The sequence below is a fragment of the Zerene cesonia genome, chromosome 24 (assembly GCF_012273895.1).
Source record: "Zerene cesonia ecotype Mississippi chromosome 24, Zerene_cesonia_1.1, whole genome shotgun sequence".
Classification (NCBI taxonomy): domain Eukaryota; kingdom Metazoa; phylum Arthropoda; class Insecta; order Lepidoptera; family Pieridae; genus Zerene; species Zerene cesonia.
Window position 1 is genome coordinate 2801175 of NC_052125.1, and position 20496 is coordinate 2821670.

Sequence of the window (20496 nt, forward strand, 5' to 3'; positions counted from 1 at the left end):
GTGTGTGTGTTTGCGTGCGTGCGTGTGTGTGTTAAAAGATATGATTTTAATTCTCCTTTCGGGTTTTCTCACTCACCACATTTCCGGCGAGTACGGCGGCGAAGCGGTAACCAGCGACGGTGGCGGCATCAACGCGTCGCTCGATAACTGGTGACAAAATAATATAGTTTTGTTTTTTATAAAATTTCTATGTGTGTTACACTACTAATAATTAAACGGCTGAACTGATTTTAATGAGTATTACTTTGTTCGATTTGTCTCCACCTGGTTAAGATTAACAGTTGATAATTTGAAAAACTTACAAATACGAAACACTTCAATAAAAATCGCATTGAAATCGGTTCATCCGTTTGAGAGCTACGATATCACAGACCTTCACTGACGTCAAACTTATAACCCTCTTTTTGTTTGATCAAAAACATTTCTCATTATGTGATAGTTGGCAGAGACTGGTGGGAGACCTGATGGTAGGCGACCACCACCGCCCATGAACATTCACTGAGGTAGTACCTCTTTTTTTTATAATGGGGAATTCTTGCATAGATACCCCCGGGGATGGAGCCGTGGTCCAACCGTCGAGCCACTTGAGTGAAGGGACCACGGGAGCTTGTTAAAATTCACCCGCGACCCCCCCCCCCCTCCCCTACCTCTACGTATGCGTTGCCCACTTTTAAAGGGAATGGGATAAGGAGAGGATTGACAGTAGCATGCTACTATTTCACGCTGGTCTCCCGTGGGGGTGCGCTACTTCTCCGGTGAGGGCTGGCCGAATTCGTACCGAAACGTGCTCGACTCCCAGATTAGACTGATATTCAAAACTTACCGTGGTCAGGACGGTGGCCTCGCAGCCGGGTTGGTACTTGTCCAGATCGGCCGGAGGTCGCCGCATGACTTTCTCCCTGTCTTGTTTGTGCTTTCTATCGGCACCTTTTAGTTTGAACACCTGGTTAAAAGACAAACGAAATAATTATAATAACTAAATAAATAACTAAGTCACATACATTTTTATAAAGTACCCGAATTTTGTATATTCCGTTCTTAGTCTTCTAGATAAGTGTGTACTTATAAACATAACAAATATTAAGGAGAAAAAAATTATGCAAACAGATAAGAATAGAAAGAACTTTCATATGTATACGATATATGTATATAATTTTTTACGCATGTGTATTTTACTAAAAATACTAATTTGCCTTCAAATGTTCAGAATAAGACCAAATTTAAATGCGACCAGACGGGAGGTACCAGCTACACACGCTCACAAACTGTATCTCTTTATTCTACTGCAATTAAATTAGGTATGTATGTATGTTTTTTACTCTTACACACAAAAATCACTGCACGGATTTAATAATACTTTGCATTGCTGAGTGTCGTAATTATAAACAAACTGACAGACAAGTAATAGACTTGTGAACTCTAATAATAGGTATGTTTCACACGTATATTTTATTGGCGTATTTCGTAATAAACGTACATATTTCCGAACGATACCATTCGTAATACAATTAAACAAGACATTATATATATACAAAAACATTGACAACGCCTTGTACCATACAAAAACAAAAAAAAAAAAAATCAAAAAAAAAATAAATTCAAAAATAGAATGCGTACCTTGATCTGGCAAGCGGCGGCGTGCAGGCGCACCAGCTCGTCGCTCGCGAGGTGGGTCTCCACCTGTATGCGGAACGGGACCCCCTTCTCGCCGCCGTGCTTCTTCGCCGTGAACTCCGTCGATATGCAGTTCACCTGGCGACGGGAGTGGCATCGAGATTAGATCTATGATTATGCACTCGTTTAATTTGTATCGACTGGCTGGCTGGCTCAGAAAAGAAATGTTATGTAAATTGATAATTTTATACAAAAAAAAGGTCACCAACGATCGAGGGGGGGGGGGGAAAGGATCAACTTCAGATTCTAAAATGGAACGAAATTACAAGTAATAATCATATTAATTGGTGGAAAGCCCACGGAGTTATCGAGACACGAAACTAGAAAAAAAAATTTGACACGAATTAGGTCAACTCGCACCGGGGAACTACACAGCCCACAGAAAACCGGCGCGAGCCAAAGGCGTTTTCTATTCCTCATCCTTGCCAGTTCATTCTTTCATTCGACTATTCAATCCTTTCCTCGTCCTTTAACCCCTTAAAAGCGGGCAGCTCATCCGCAGAGGCACTACCTCTGCTCTGTTCACGGGCGGTGGTGATCACTTACCATCAGGCGAACCACCCACTCGTGCATGTAAAAAAGAAATCTCGTAGTGTCTCACCTTTTTCCTACTCGTACATACATACATATATATTTTAACATTTTTCAAGTTTTATTTGCAGAATGTATTTTGAATTACCTACATATACTTATACTGAAATAACTCGTTACAACGGACGGATGAATGTCTCTTATAACACAGGTCATCGCCTAGCATAGGAGACATTGTTCAAAATATCACACTTAAATACACTTATTATATTGTGTTGTATGTAAGTTATTATTTATTTATCATCAGCCCAGATATGTTCCCACAGCTGGGACTGGTTCAGGCCATAATCCACCACGCTGGCCAAGTGCGTGTTGGCAGATATCATATGTTATCGTTTTATTTATTATTTATTACCTTGATATAGACGCCGACGTCCTTCGTGGGGTCCCAGTACACGTGCAGCGCGTTGAGCGCGGCCGGCTGCTCCACGCGCGTCACGCCGTACGAGAGGGGGACGTCCACCTGCGGGGGGGGGGGATAAATATATTATTCCATCTTTTTTTTATATGTCTACGTGTCTTTCTATGTCTACTTCGTTTTTATATGTGTATGTGTAATTACTTCTTACATCCACTAGAAAATTAAAAAAAAAAAATTAAATTTTTGTAAGGGTCGATTTATTCATTATATACTATTTATAATGCTATTATATTTATGAAATTTCATTAAAATTTAGTGTAGTTTAATTCGCGTTAAATATTTATTGAATTATATTTAAAACTTGCTGCGCTCCCCGACTGCACCCGGGTAGTCATTTGTCGTAATTTAAGTTATATAAACTATCCAATCTCTTATGTTTGGGACAAATTGCACATAGTGTGCAAATTTGATTAAAATCAGTTGAGTAGTTTAGGAGTCCATCGCGGACAAACAACGTGACACGCAATTTATATATATAGACGTAGTTCAATTACAATTGAGAGGGTGTAGTATTTGTTTCGGCGCGTTCAAACAAGCACCACAACTTCAATACAATTAATATAGATAATTCTCACATAAAACCGGTTTTAAGCCTCATTTAAAACCGGGTTAAATTCTCTTATAAAACCGGTTTTAATTCTTATACAAAACCGGGTATAAATCTCACATAAAACCGAGTTTAATCATCGAACAAAACCGAATTTAATTCTACTATAAAACCGGATTTAATTCACATATAAAACCGGTTTTGAACCCGTCACCTCGATGATCCGCTCGCCGGGCCGCTGCGCGTGCCACTGCGCTATCTGCTCCCGCTCCATGTACTGCAGGCGGCGCTCGTGGAAGCATATCTTTATCACGCTCTGTTCCAATTGGAAAGAAAGAGAGATTAGATACATAGATAGATAGATAGATAGATAGATGACAGATTGTTTATTTAACACCAACCACAATAACAATCTTAGTTCTCTTCTTCTCTCTATTTAATTTATCTTACTAACAATCTTTAACTAATAATAAGATGGTGGATTTATAGTTAACTAGACTTTTGTATGTGGTAGTCGAGTACGCTTCGGCACGAATTGGGCCAGCTTGCATCGGGGAAGTACCACACGCTTACAAAAGACCATCGTGAAATAGAAATAGGAGGCCTGTATCCTTTTCTCTACCCTTCCCATTCCTTTCCTTTATTCTCTCTTAATCCCTTTCCAAATCGAAGTCGGCAATCCATTTGTAGAGGCGTAAGATCTGCAATCGACCTAACGCCTCTCCAAATGTCCATGTGCGGTGGTAGCGCTTACCACCAGGCGACCCACCAGCTCCATTGCCGATGGTGAAATAAAAAAAAAACACAAACAATCTTTACAAACTTATAATAAGAAGGTGGATTTATAGCTAACGTCTAGTTAGTTCGTCCCGGCTCCGCCCGGATAGCAAGATTCCTGTTTTGTCCTAAGGGAGCATTTAATCGGTACAAAAAGTATAATAAGTATCAGACAAGTCAGCTCATACCCTGTCTGTATACGAAATTTCGTCAAAATCCGATCAGTTGTTTCAGTGTGATTGCCGGACGGACAAACATCCAAACAAACAAACTTTCACATTTATGATAAAAAAGGGTACCTACTCAGCATGTGCTACGCGTAATGCGCAGCGCTGATTTACAGTAGCCCCTTATTGGAGTGCCAGTCACAAGAATACATACAAGCATACATATAAACGTACAGACATACATATTAATCGACACGTGCTCCATTTTGACCCACTCCAAACGGACACATTTAATCAAACTAGCATTTGTGTAAAAAAACAAAAAAAAAAAAGAAAAAGAAAGGAAAAAAAAAATTAAAAAAAAAATTCCCTCTCACCTTCAATATCTTGCCCTTCGAGTGCGACAGATCGCCAAGCTTCTTCAGCTTGATCTCGTACGGCTGCCCCTGGTTCAGGTACGTGAGCGTCTCCTCGTTCTGTTTCGTCGCTATGGACGTGGCGGCCGCTAGCACGTATTGGAACCTGCGGCGCACAGACGTACATGAGGTTCTATTGATCCTACTGATATTATAAATGCGAAAGTTTGTAAGGATGTGTGTGTGTGTGTGTGTGTGTTTGTGTTTGTGTTTGTTGCTCTCTCACGCAAAAACTACTGAACCGATTGCAATGAAATTTGGTACGTAGACAGCTGGACAACTGTAATAACATATGGGCAACTTTTTATCCCGATATTCCATCGGGATACGGACTTACGCGGGTGAAACCGCGGGGCGCAGCTAGTCTGTTCATATAATCCAAAAACAGTTACAAACAGACCATTCCCGTACACTAAAAAAATATTGCTAAACTGAACTAAAAAATAAAAAAAGAATTTTTTTTTATGTTGTCTATCGGTATGACACGAACAAACCATTGCACAAAATTTGATAAGATTTTATATTGTGACAGATCGCTGTTAGATTCATGTAGAGGACATGATATGAGTAGGGATAGCTTCCCTTAATAAATTAACTATCCAGAAGTCAGTACATAGCATAAAACAAAGTCGCTTTCTCAGTCCCTATGTATGCTTAAATCTCTGAAACTGATTTTGATGGGGTTTTTTTTTAGTAGATAGAGTGATTCAAGAGGAAGGTTTATATGTATTATAATATTTACGTAAAGAATACACGATTTGAATTTGATTTTCAAATCAATGAAATGTATTCAAATTCAAATTTTGATTTGAAAGTAACACACCTCGAATCGTCCTTGTAACTGCTCTCGGAGCGTTGTATCGGCGATTGTAGGAAACCGTCGAAGGCTGACGGTGAACACATCAGGAGACCTGCATCTATGTATGGACATTGAAATATAATTCCCCGGCAACATAATATGATTTATGTATCACACTTCACACTAATATTGTAAATGTGAAAGTGTGTCACGCTTTAACTACTGGACGGATTTTGATGAAATTTGATATACAGACAGGGTTTAATTTTTAGTTTTATAGCATTGAAATGCTTTATAAATGAGAAATTTACTCAATTTTTTTCAAAATTTCTCATACAGACAGGGTGTCAGCTGACTTGGGTGATACTTTTTATCCCACTTAAATGCTCCCTTGGGATAAAACAGGAATCTTGATATTCACTACAATTTGATTTTCTCATACATCAGTATATCAAAACTAAAATACATAAATCTTTTCGTCGAAAACGTCACCGACGTCCATAGGGAAGCACTCCCCCCCTCCCCCCTCCCCTCCATTAAATCGGAATCCAAGATTCAAAATTGATCCCAAATGACAACAGTTTCCTATCAAACGTAAAAAAGTAAAAAGTATCACTTCAGCCGGTTGACAACCCGCGGAGTCATCGAGTAACAAACAAAGAAAAAAAAAACAATCGAACTGAGCTTCGACCTCGTTCATTCTTTATCGTCGGTTAAAAATCAGTACAAGTTATATAGTCGTAATTTCAAACCACTAGATGGCGTTAAATTCAATACAAACTTATCCCTTTTGACGTCCTTTCAAAACGAGGAATTGCTCTTTAACTCATTTGTATGGAAGCCTAAGTGCGGCGAGAGCGACTGGTTGTTGACCGATTTTTTTAGTATTTTATAATAGCTTTTTGCTCGCGGCTTCGCCTGTTTGTAAGTCGATTATATCACGGGACGTGGTAAGAAGTAGCCTATAGTCTTTCCAATGGTCTAGACTTAAAACCGAACCTTGTTTCCCAAGTTCAGCTCCATCTACATACCAAATTTCATTAAAATCGGTTCAGCGGTTTGGGTGATTTACTTTCGCATTTATAATATTAGTAGGGATTATTGTCCTATCCTAACCTACTAATATTATAAATGCGAAAGTCTGTGAGGATGGATGTATGTGTATGTGTATGTTAGTTACTCTTTCACACAAAAACAACCGAACCGATTGCAATGAAATCAGGTACGTACATAGCTGGACAACAGGAATAACACATGGGTAACTTTTTATCCCGATATCCCAACGGGATACGGACTTACGCGGGCGAAACCGCGGGGCGCACCTAGTCTACCATAAAAATAAAAACAGATAATTAATTACTCTTATTGTCGTGCTCGTTTGGCGAATGATAGCCATTCATATTCATCATGGCGGGCGGCATCGTGGGCTGGCACTGCATACTCTCCGGGCTGCTGGCTGCGAAAAAAAAAAAACATTATTTTTTTTTCCGGTTTATTTTTTTAAACAACAGAGAAATGGCTGTGTTCTATGGTCTGTGATGTTGTGCTGAGCTGTGAAAAAAAAATTAATCCAAATTTACACTTATCTGTACTTATATTATAAAGCTGAAGAGTTTGTTTGTTTGTTCGAACGCTTTAATCTCAGGAACTACGGGTCCGATTTGAAAAATTCTCGCATTGTTAGATAGCCCATTTATTGAGGAAGGCTATAGGCTATATTTGTTCCACGGGCGAAGCCGGAGCGGACCGCTAGTTTAATACAAAAATCAACGAAAAGAAATCTAGGAATCAACTAATTAACAACACAACAATATGGCTCCGCTTTTCAAAAACTGATATATAAAGTAAGAAGCGATTTTTTTTAAACTATATTTATTCAAAGAGATTATTACTACGTTCGTGCTACAGTCAAATTCGACCCTCTCGCTAACGCTTTACGACACACATTGCTTTGAAACATATTCTCAGTTCTAACAATCACCAGAAAAACGGACAATTTTGATATATGCATACACGATGTAGACATATAACCTGTTGCTATTCAAATTTTAAATAGGTTTATAAATAAATGGACGAGACATATTATTCCGGTTTATTTTGAAATTGGTTAAATTTTAAATAAAAATTAACATCCGGAAAATTGTCAAGGTCAGTTCATGATTAATTACTCCGTTTAAGTCTCTACACTAATACCACTATTTCTATACTTATAATATAAAGCTGAATAGTTTGTAGGTTTGAATGCGCTAATATCAGAAACGGCCGGTTCAATTTAAAAATCTTTCACGGTACATACTTGATCACAGCGCTTTAGGCTATACATGTACCCCAGGTAAGGCCGAGGATAAGGAAGGGATTGAAGTCGACATTAAAGGAATGAACTGGAAAGGGTGAAAAAAAGGATACAAGACAAAAAGGCCACCATTCGCATGCCACCATTTCACGCACATCTTATGTGTGGGTGCGGTACTTCCCCGATGCGAGCCTGCCCAATTCGTGCCGTAGCGTGCTCGACTCGCACACTCTGTAGTCTCTCTGTATACCGCTATAAAATCCATATAATAAATACTTACAATGCTGGCTCATCATATTGTTGTGAGGCGGCGACGGCTGGCAGCCCTCATCCATCGGCTCCCGGTTGTCTATGACCATGTTGCTTATCTACAGCGATAAAGCGATTATAAGGCACAAAAAGAGATAAAATTATAATAGTTTAAAAAAACTAAAAAACACGCTTTTATCATATTTTGCAAATTGAAAAATGGAATAATTTTATCAAATTAGTGTATTGTCATCGGTCCTCAATAAATCTACAAAGTTTGAACGAAATCTGGCCGTTTAATGTGGGTTAAAATCGCGCCCAAAGAGGTCGGTTACAAACAAACATACAGGTGAAGCTAATAAAAAGCGTGTAAAAATACAAAGCATTGTGGCTATTATAATTCAATTTGAAAGTTCGATTACGAGAACTGATTGTATCCTAAACTGAATAAAGCTTATAACATGCATTCTTTTATATATATGCCCCTGAAAAGCCGATTATAAAGTAAGGCATCTTTTCCGTCTTTGCTTAGGATACTTAAACTCCCAATCCTTATTTGAAGATCGCAACACATTCACTTCTTTCCGGAGTAGGTGCGTATGGTTGGCGTGGTTTGATTTAAACCAGGCGACACGTCAGCTCGTTGCTAGTCATAAGAAAGGCAATAGATAATTTAAGGACAAAACCCGATATGTCCAGTGACCAAATATGCTGCTAATAAAAAATTAATAGAAACGCGAAAGTTTGCAGGAATGTATGGATGTTTGTTACTGTTTTACACAAAAACCCATTGGGATCTGTATGAAACTTGGTCGAGAGATAGATTATAGCCTGGATTAACACATGGGTTACATTTTAACCGGGTACCGCACGAGTGAAACCGCAGATTCCAGCTACAGTAACATGTATTTAAACGCAAGTGGCGTTTATGTAATATGACCCCATGGCAAAATTTGAGACGAATTATGTAGAAAAATATGATCGGATTGTTACGTTTCCATAATTGTCGGTGCAGTGAGTGAAGAAAAGTCGTGAATAGACTATACCTGTCTGTATAAAGAGTTTTCAATGACTTTTATATTGTTGTTTGACAGTAGTAGTCAATAATACTTTAATCAAAAGTAATAGTGAATCTGTATGCGTCTATCTGTACTTAAAAATCGTCCGAAGCAAAGGTATAGAAGATACATTATTGACTGAGATTGAACCTTACTGCCACGAAATAAGGTGTCAATTTCAATGTTTTTTTTATAACACCGCTCGGGCATTCTTTAACAGGCGATTCTGAATGTTTATAGTCCGTTTACGTTGTATGACTGTATGTATAAATAAAATTTTCATTCGTAGAGTCTGCTTACCGTATCACATAAATGTACCACAAAGCGAACCTACCTGTCTATCGTCGGGTCTGCGAGGCCACGCCCTGCGGGGAGGCGAGAGCACCGCGCCGGTGGGCGAAGGCGCCTCTTGCTTGAACACTGCCAACGACGGCAGCGAGAGGAGCGCCTCACTGTGGGGGGAGGGGGGAAATATAACATTCGTTTATGTCATAGCTAGCTGCACTTTTAATGGGTAAGGGATAAGGAAAGGGTTGACGTCTGGAAGGAAGGAATGGACTGGGAAGGGAGAGGATAACGAAACGGGCCCGGCTCGCCCACTCACCGTTCGAAACACGGTAGTAGCAGTAGATTTCTACTATTTCACGCCGGTCTTCTGTGGGGGTGTGAGCCCCGGTGCGGGCTGGCCCAATTCGTGCCGCACGCTTCGTACATGCTTTATTTATAAAATAAACTCTCGAGTTAGTCGCCATGACTGAATACCAATTTATATGAATAAGGATTTCCTTCCTGAATTATTTAATTCGTTATATCTACAAATGCTAATATTCCCATATAGTTAATCCGCTTTTTTTTTATAAACTGGTGCTGACAGAACAGCAGCGTTAGGGTCTCTGCTGTAACATTTATGCTGAATCAGTAATGTTTTCCCTGAGGTTATAAAGCTATAAGAATAAATAAAATTTTGACATGTTATCTATTATTACAATTATGTTGTATTTATATATTATTTCAGTCAAAAGGACCCTATCGTTGTTGATCTGCTATTTTATGGCAGAAAATTCTATTCAATTCGTGTCATTTTAAGGTACATTTTCGAACAACACTCACTTCATAGACAGCTCCCCGGGTAGATCCAGGTCGAGGTCGTTGACCTGCCAGCCCGGCGACATGTGTGATGACGACGAGCTCGTGGCGCTGCCACCCATCTCGCCGAGCGAAGCTGGAAGGTAGATCGGGCATTTCAAAAACTCGCTGCGATACCCACTGGTAGTATAAAGTTTTTTTAAATGTATGGAATATGGATGTTTGCTACTCTTTAACGCAAAACAGCTGATTGGACCTGTATGAAGTTTTGTAGAGAGTTAGATTATAATCTATCTATCTCACTCGGAATCTTAATTTAACGGCGCCAAGCCATCAAGAGCCTGTGATATTTACACACTTTAAAAGAAAACCGTGTTTTTCTGAATTAAAAATCAGTTGCCATCAAATCGATTTTCGACAATAATTGTAAATTCGATATGTATAATGGTATTACTGAAATTGGACACATCATTCAAGAAATCGTTGCATAATTTAAGTTCCATTGCTTTAAAACAACAAGGGGCTACTGAAAATCAGCGCTGCGCATTACGCGTAGCACATGCTGAGTAGTTACCCTTTTAACTAAACGGTGTGGTGCTAACCACACCGTTTAGTCATAAGTTAACTTTTTAATTTTAATTTTAATTTAACTGTGTGTAAATGTGGTGGTGTTAAATAAACATTATTTCTTTCTTTCTTTCTAAAACTATCACAGTGAATGATTCTGGGTCACACCCAGCCATATTCTTCACCTACTATTCCTATACTTATTATTATATCTTATAAATTAACACTGCAAACCTCGATCGTGCTATAAAATATCGCAAAATCGTCACAAATACATCAAAACATACATTTTTGGGGCATAGGTGATTGATAGTGAACGTTAAATTTAACGATAATGTGGAAGGAAAATTTTGGCGTATTCTATAGGCCTTATTGTCATCTCGTAAATGCTATATGATACATGATATGATACATATATGCTATATGATACATATATATGAATACACAGCAGACGATAACCTTATCGAGATGTTATTGTGTGTGCGGAACATTGAGGTTTCCAATCACCTTCGATGGTTACCAACCGTGAGAATTACATCTATACTAATATTGTAAAGCTGAAGAGTTTTTTTGTTTGTTTGAACGCACAAATGTCAATAGATAGCCCATTTATTGACGGGCGAAGCTGGGGCAGACCGCTAGTTGATAATATATGTGAAAGTTGGTTTGTTCGGATGTTTGCCCGTTGATCGCGTTGAAACTGCTGAACGGATTTTGATGAAATTTGGTATACAGACAGGGTATGAGCTGACTTGGGTTATATGATTTTTATTCCGGTTAAACGCTCCCTTGGAATAAAAGAGGAATCCTGATATCCGGGCGGAGCCGGGACGAGCATCTAGTCAACACATAATATAATGTATACGTGTAAAAGTCTTTTAAGTATTTTTAAAATATCGATTATTTAGGAGATCCTGCTTGGAACAAACGTAAGTGACATAATAGTCTCTGTGTATACTGTCACTCAAAGAAAAAAGTTGCTAAGACTTAGAAGATAATTAGATTTTACATAGAGTATGGACCAATTTTTATCGCAGCATCAGTACAAACTAATTTAATCCAACTCTCCGGAATAGAAAGGGCAATTTTACCACTGAGCGAAAAATTCTCGGTCAACTTTCCACCAGCTATACATAACATCGACTGACATTCCTACACCAGCTTCCGCAAAATCAATAATTTCACTAGGTACAAATTAATGACTCATTAATTGCTGATCTATTTCCTCCAATCAAACTTGTACAATAACAAGCGGCCATCTTGGCATCACCTATGCCCCCTTATCGGCATCGTTTCGCAAATAGTGAACCAGTTACAGTGTTATCTGGGCACTTTGCCCGAAGCAACACGATAACTGGATATAACCGATCGTTTCATATAGTTCTATTCGTAGACACGTGCCAGAACACGCAACAAGAAAGTTTCCAATATTTGAGGATTGCCTTTTGAAATATTGGACTTTCAAGAAATTAATTTTTTATGTATTAAGAATGGATAGTGTCTAGGCTTATTAATTCTGTGCCTAGGAGTCAAAGTCACATTGTGTCACTATCTTCTTGGAATCCAAAGTAAATCGTTAAGTTTATTTAAAAAAAGTTTGCAAAGATGTGTGTGTGCTTGTTCTTTCACGCAAAGACTACTGAACCGATTGCAATGAAATTTGTAGTACGTAGACAGCTGGACAACTGGAATAACATATAGGCAACTTTTTATCCCGATATTCCTACGGGATACGGACTTACGCGGGTGAAACCGCGGGGCGCAGCTAATAATGAATATTTTACGTGTCTGTGGGGATGATGCAATCCATCTGAAATGAGACTAAGTGCGAACAATTTCCTTTTAAGCAGATAAATAATCACGTCAATCGGTTGAAAACTTACGAAAAACCATAACCTCCTTCATTTTTCAGAACATCGGTTAACATTTTAATAGGTTATATCGCGCTTTGGGCAGACCAGGTTATAATATGATCCAACACCTGAATTCATACAAATTTTTATACACAATTTTTAAACATATGGTGGTTTTAAAAATTACAAAGACGTTTCTCTTTAACTCACTTCGTTTTTTAGATAAAGCTTTATCGACCTAATTAAGTATTTCACAAACTACCATGCCCCGAATATCGACCATTGCTCTGATGTTGCATCGAGATAGAAGATAACCGTCACTGCGTACAATTATTATTGCGCCATTATTCAGGAATTGACCGCCTCTTTGGTACAGTGGTTAGCGCGTGAGCGTAGAACCGAGGGGTCCTGGGTTCAATTCCCGGTGGGGACGCACAAAAAAATTGTCTAGGTCTAGCAAGACACAAAAGGCTGATCACCTACTTGTCCGTAAAGAAAATGGATCAGTGAAATAGATGTACATCATCTGTCCTATACCCCATACCCCATATACATGGTCTGTATCTTACGCCTCTCATAAACAAACAATGCCAGTAACAAACTAGGTTAATAAAACTCATAGCTTTGTCAATGCTATGGCCAGCGGTGATCGTCTCATAAGTTGACCCATCATTATCCGTTTTAATCATTTTCAAATCAGTGTTTTTTGTATATTGATGATACAGGTAAAATTTTTAATAATAGCATTATGCCACACTTGGATAACTTGATATCGTGATCAGCATTTTTTGATCTAGACTTTCTGTTTAGAATGCATGTATTGTAAGTGTGAAAGAGAAACATTCATAAAATTTGCTGAGCCCCTTCATAATAGGGCGTTAATTACTAAATGTTACGACTAAATTGTGGTTTTAGAATGCCACTACTCAGAAATCTAAATATCATCGAATGTCTAGTTACACAATAGCGTAATATTATGATAAAATTACAAACAAAAAAACAGCAGATACCATATGCGTTGTACGTGATGCTAGCGAACGCATGCGCGCCAAATTCGGCGAACCTCCGCCCCTCGCGCGCTTCCCGCGCCGCAAACTGTAGCACCGCCGCCGCTGACACGCGGTCCGCGCTCTGCGTCGTGTCTTCCACCATTTTGGGTGACGTTTTAGGCGCTAGATGACGCTGATTTTCCAATGCGGGCTTGCACTGATGTATATCAGTCTATGGATGGTTTTTTTGTTTTCACGTATGGCAGATAGATGGCGTTAATTTTCAGATAAATTCACACTTATCGCCGGGACCTATAACAGTTTTCTACTTTGACGTATAGATGGCGCTGATTACAAAAGCGAATTTACACTTATAGTAGTTACCAATAAAGATAATAATTATCTGTTTTCAGGTTCGGCGGGTAGATGACGCTATTTTCGGAACAGTTTCCTGTTTTACCACTTTATTTCAATAGAGAACAAAGTGTTCTATTAGTTCTTTACTGTAACTGTCCTCATCACGTTCTTCGTCTCTTCCCCTTGCAGCACCCCTCCGTTCAGACAGGTCAGTTCACAAACTGCTGTTTCTGACCACTAGATGTCGCTGTTCTCAAACACGATACGGTTTCACCAGCCGATAGTTCTCAATTCACTGTCAGAACACACTGCAACATTTTATCGTCCACCTGTAGGTTCTCTTTGACATCACACTGTATGGCTTTAGTAGTAGGACGTTTAACTTAATTGTCATTTTATGTATGTATGTCACTTTGTTTCACAAATTAATCCGAAAACCACCTTAAATAATATATATAATATATTAAGATTTATTATATAATACGTTGAGATATTTTAAATTTACGCACAAAATGCATTTGGCTCAAATCTAAATACACACACACACATACCTTACGAAGTTATAACTTTCATCTGCGTACACACACACATTTATAGATAAATTGCACACACATACACGTGCACGCATACACCCAACGCACCATTGTTACAGAAAAACGAAAGACACAGATTAAATAAAAACTAGATTATTGGGCCGGTATAGCTGTATAATCAAAAGTATAATATTAACTGTGGTTTCTACTACTCCATATAATAACGAGAGTTCTTGAAAAAATAAGGACAACGCTATATTCTATTACATAATATTGATTTTGACGACACAGTCGTTAATAAGTCATATTATCGCGGCGATATTGAATAAGAAACAGATGCGCCATCTTTTTGGAGTAATATTGTTATTTAAAATACACACACTACTTTAGAAAGTCGAAACGAATATGAGTATACTAGCTGCGCCCGGCGGTTTCACCCGTGTAACTATGTATCCCGTAGGACTATCGGGATAATAAGTTCCCCATGTGTTATTCCAGTTGTCCAGCTATCTACGTAACAAATTTCATTGCAATCGGTTCAGTAGTCTTTGCGTGAAGGAGCAACAAACACACACATCCTTACAAACTTTCGCATTCATAATATTAGTAGGATATCGTTGTACCCACGGTAAATAGAATCACGCTTGCGTAACATATCATTTAATGTTTTTAACCGACTTCAAAACAGGAGGAGTTTCTCAATTGGACTTCGTATTTTTTGCGTTTGTTAGTTACCTCGCAACATTTTACCGCGCGAAACGATATGACGTTTCTTTTAGCGTTAGAAACAACTGGCTCCTCTAGAGTGGTCGCATTTCAATTCGTTCTATTTGAAAAATTTATATTTCAACAAAAATAAACGAATACTTTGCTTCAAAATACTGAATATACAAAATGCAAACACACGCAGGCGGTGCAGTCACGCGAAAACTCCGCGATATTTCTTTATAAAACAATAAAACGATATCACGTTTGTTAACACAAGATACACGCTTGCAGTAAAACAGTGATACTCGCAAATACCTCCCGAGACATTGTGTCTGCGGTGATAAACCTGCTAAAATTATAAATGCGAAATTATATATTTTTATTGTGGTAGTCGAGCACGCTTCGACACGAATTGGGCCAGCTCGCACCGGGGAAGTACCACACCCCCACAGAAAACCGGCGTGAAATAGTGGCATGCCACTGTGTTTCGTACGGTAAGTGGGGGAGCCGGAGGCCCATTTCCTTTTCCTCACCCGTCCCAGTCCATTCCTTCTTTCCAGTCTTTAATCCTTTCCTTTTCCCTTATCCCATAAAAGCGGGCAGCACATTCGTAGAGGCACTACCTTTGCGAATGTTCATGGGCGGGGGTGATCGCTTACCATCAGGCGAACCACCAGCTCAGTTGCCCGCTATGACATAAAAAAAAATGCGAGAGTTTGTAAGGATGTGTGCGTGTTTGTTGCTCATTCACGCAAAAACTACTGAACCGATTGCAATGAAATTCGGTACGTAGACAGCTGGACAACTGGAATAACATATGGGCTACTTTTTATCCCGATATTACAACGGGATATGGACTTACGCGGGTGAAACCGCGGGGTGCAGCTAGCAATATTATGAATGCAAGAGTTTGTAAGGATGTGAGTGTGTTTGTTACTCTTTCACGCAAAAGCTACTGTACCGATTGCAATGAAATTTGGTACGTAGATAGATGGACAACTGGAATAACGCATGTGCAACTTTTTATCCCGATATTCCCACGGGATACGGACGTACGCGGGTGAAACCGCGGAGCGCAGCTAGTTAATATCATAAATTCCTTTACAACCCGTGTATTTGAACGAGCAATCGTTTCGGTTGACTGTTGTAATATTTAATTAAGTATGTTTGTGTGATAAAGATCTCATTTCATTTAATTCAGATTAAATGTACGTGACTTTTCAGGTGGCCGAAGGACTATAGTTTAAAAACAATTGGAAGTCAAAGTCCAATATCACATTCAATGTCCAATTGGACTTTCAGAGTATGTAGGGGTTCGAAAAGGGCCTGAACTTCGAGAAAAGGATGGCACGGCCGTGCTGATTTTTTGCTCGCGTTGCCCTACTGCCATGCTCCAGATATTGTCCAAGAAATGGTCAACAACGTCCCCGGGGGACAAGTACCAATTAAATTATTTTCCATGGCAAAAACTTCATATCGCACCTGATTCATTGTCACATCTTTGACGCGTTTCCATACTTAGTAGTACCACAGTCTAATATAGATTACAGTCGTTCAATAATGACGTTAAGGAAGGCAAATTCTGCGTGGCAAGACGCGGGAAGAACGAGCCCGAGCTACATACGCTATAATGTTAGCAGCTCGGGACACTACTAAGGAGCTGTCATGTAAAACGACATGTATTATATTAAAAAACGGTACATTCAAATACTGTAAGAGAATATAAATAGTCATCTCATGTTGACAATAATCTACGTTTCCGTCATTAGTAAGTCAGAAATTTATTTGTAACTACAATCTTGCAAATAAATTTAATTTGAATTTGAATTTGAATTAACTATATTACTGTGACAACCACGACATTGTCTCCGTCGTGTTAAGCTCAACCCACGAGATCCAAGACAGCTACTACTGTACGCATCTCATTATACTGTGGTATCACTAACCGTATATGTATATGATAATACTAAGTGGTTACGACCATAGACTAAGTATGTTACGCAGTATGTACGCTAATTGTTGATCGAATTTTCGATTTATATTTGAAGGTGTGTAAATTGTTACGTATGTGCCTCCTGTTTGCGCAGTGTATCATTGCATTGTACTTTTCTGTTAAATAATATTTGTAACTGTTTCCGTGCGAAAGTATAATAATGAAATTGTGGGAGTCAAAACATCAAGGTCAAGTACGAGTCGGTGTCGCGACACCGACGGTTCCGTATGAATAAAATTGTCGTATTTGAATTAGGGCCCTTGTAAAATACAATAAATACGATTATAATATAACTAATGAAATGAATGTTATTTTTTATTTCATTTAATAATGGTCTTTATTTAAACCGTTTTGTGTAATATTCTTTCAGAATAATATTAAAGGTCTCAAATTATAATGTACTTATTAATAAAAAAGGGCACAGGTACGAAAATACTCTGAAAATACGAGTATTTTGATCACTAATTATGATAGACTAACCGTCCGACCCGGCTTCGCCCGTGACTCAGTGAATGTAGCTCTCTAATGGAGGACGAATTTTTGAAATAGGTCCAGTAGTTGGTGTGCGAAAACATTACAAACATACATACAGAAAACAAATGTTTCCTATTTGTAATTTTCCTGTTAGTTAGGTTATAAAATCATAGAAGCAAAGGGTTTATAGCATATTAACTGATAATTTTAAACATTGACCTTACCTAATTAAAATGGAATATATCCTCATCAAATCCGGTATAAAATCATGTTTTATTAGCGCGCTTCTCTTAAATTCACGTATACCGTATGTTTGTACGTTACCGACTCCTTTGGACTTTGACCCGTTCTAAACGGACAGATTTAACTTATCAAGGATCGGTGACAATGCGATATATGAGGTTTTCTTATTACCCTTATCTAAATCCTACTTCCTACTAATCCTATCCTAATATCTTACTAATATTATAAATGCGAAAGTTTGTAAGGATGTGTGTGTGTTTGTTGCTCTTTCACGCAAAAACTATTGAACCGATTGCAATGAAATTTGGTACGTGGACAGCTGGACAACTGGAATAACATATAGGCAACTTTTTATCCCGATATTCCTACGGGATACGGACTTACGCGGCTGAAACGCAGCTAGTATTATAAATACGAGAGTTTGTAAGGATGTGTGTGTGTTTGTTGCTCTTTCACGCAAAAACTACTGAACCGATTGCAATGAAATTTGGTACGTAGACAGCTGGACAACTGGAATAACATATAGGTAACTTTTTATCCCGATATTCCTACGGGATACGGACTTACGCAGGTGAAACCACGGGGCGCAGCTAGTTATCATATATTAGGATTAAATAATTTTCTTACGAAAGCTCTGTATTTAATTGATTCTATATATTGTTTTATTTAACGGATTAACATAACAAGATCGACACGACGACACCGTCCTTCCAACTAGACCTGTCCTACTAATTATTATTATGAACGCGATAGTATGTTAATATGGATGTATGTTTGATACTCTTTCCTGAGAAAACCACTGGACAAATTCTGATGATACTTGGCAGTGATGTAGCTTATGTATCAGAATGGCACATGCGCTGTAGAGCCTTTGTCTTCCCGCGGGAGTGCGCGCACGGCGCAGCCGTTTTTTTAATATTATAAAATACCAGATGAATAAGTCTATAATCCAGTCGCAGGCCTACCAAATATTCACTGAAAATTACATAGAAAACGGCCAATCTGTTTCGGAAGAATTTGATTACAAACTTTTTGTCTACACTAATATTATAATTTATAAAGAGGAAAACTTTGTTTGTTTGGTCGTAATGAATAGGCTCAAAAACTACTGGACCGATTTTAAAAATTCTTTCACCATTCGAAAGCTACATTATCCACGAATAACATAGACTATATTTTATTTTGGGAAAAAATAGGGTTCCGTAACATATCTTTATTGAAACATCCAAACCAGTATACCTATAAAGCTGAAGGGTTAGTTAGTTCGTTTGATATTATTGAAACTCAAATATATAACTCTAATCGCAATAATTCAGCTATTCAAATGGACAGCTATATATTATAAAGCTGAAGAGTTTGTTCGTTTGTTTGTTTGAACGTGCTAATCTCAGGAACTACTGGTCCGTTTTGAATTCTTTCAGTTTTAGATGTCATACAATAAAAGTATTGAGGGAGAATTTAGGTTTTATATGTACCACGGGCGAAGCCGGGGCGGACAGCTAGTCATGTGTAAAATACAAACGATCATGCGTAGTAGGATAGGATTTGAATGCTATACCACTGAAAATGTAACCATAATCTATTCACATAAACTATCGACGCGCGTCAACTGTAATTATTACGATTTATTTAAACACACAAATTACTTTACAACCGAGCGCGTGTCATGATAAACGTTACTGATAATAACTTGTATCAAGGCAGTGATAACACGGCCAAATAGAAATGTTCGCACTACGGACGTAATATGAGAAATTTTTTTGAAAGAATAGAAAAAATTCGATCACGGGGCAGGATTCGAACCCGCGTTTCTTGCCTGACCGTAGCAACGCCTAGCCGAAATCTCGGCGAATCCTGCCCCGTGACCGAATTTTTTCTATTCTTTCAAAAAAAATTCTCATTTATAAAAGCATTTCGATGCTATGAAACTAAAAATTTAATTTAGACGTAATATGGTTTATAAGGGGGCTGGCATGATACACGCGATTTGGTTGGGTTGGAGGCGATTCATTAAACTTACAGTTACGTAATGTTATATCAATAACATTTAACTTTGATTAGAAATTAAAGACTTTTTAACAGATTTTAAACTCACAGTCTCCCCGTGACCACGCTCGCTGTAAAGTGTTCGAAACGTCGGGTTAGTAATATAATGAATAAATCGCGTTTAAAATCCGTTAAAAAGTATTTAATTTCCAAATGTATAATACTCGAGTAAAATCAAACACAAGAAAATACTATGTTAAACTGTAATTCCTAATTATATATTCCGAGCTAAATTTCATGCAAAAACTATATACTAGAAAAAGAAAATTTAGTATTCTACTATTACTTTACAAACATACAAATGAATCTATAATTTCCTTATATAATATCAGAGCCGTTATTTCAAATAACACCCGTCCGTAGTCCGTATGCCGTAGGAATATCGGGATAAAAATTTGCCTATATGTTATTCCAGTTGTCCAGCTGTCTACGTACCAAATTTCATTGCAATCGGTTCAGTAGTTTTTGCGTGAAAGAGTAACAAACGCACACATCCTTACAAGTTTTTCGCATTTATAATTTTTAGTAGGATAACCTGTTCGCACCTCCTTTCTGTGACACGATAATCCTAACTTTTGAAAGAAAGAAAGAAAGATCAATTTATTTTAACACACACAAACACACATACATACATAAAAATAGAAAAATAAAAAGA

The 20496-nt window shown here is 38.2% G+C and overlaps 1 protein-coding gene across 1 annotated transcript in view; it reads right to left on the bottom strand.

Moving 5' to 3' along the window:
- LOC119836391 (transcription factor CP2) overlaps positions 1-20496 on the bottom strand; it is a 42618-nt gene that overhangs the window by 17150 nt on the left and 4972 nt on the right. Inside the window, exons 2-12 of the mRNA XM_038361698.1 lie at positions 10103-10214; positions 9327-9444; positions 7966-8053; positions 6753-6848; positions 5417-5510; positions 4555-4699; positions 3448-3549; positions 2621-2728; positions 1618-1752; positions 824-943; positions 77-147 (exon numbers count right to left, since the gene is read on the bottom strand). Of these exons, the coding sequence (XP_038217626.1) occupies positions 77-147; positions 824-943; positions 1618-1752; positions 2621-2728; positions 3448-3549; positions 4555-4699; positions 5417-5510; positions 6753-6848; positions 7966-8053; positions 9327-9444; positions 10103-10214 (1189 nt within the window). The remainder of the gene's footprint in view (positions 1-76; positions 148-823; positions 944-1617; positions 1753-2620; positions 2729-3447; positions 3550-4554; positions 4700-5416; positions 5511-6752; positions 6849-7965; positions 8054-9326; positions 9445-10102; positions 10215-20496) is intronic.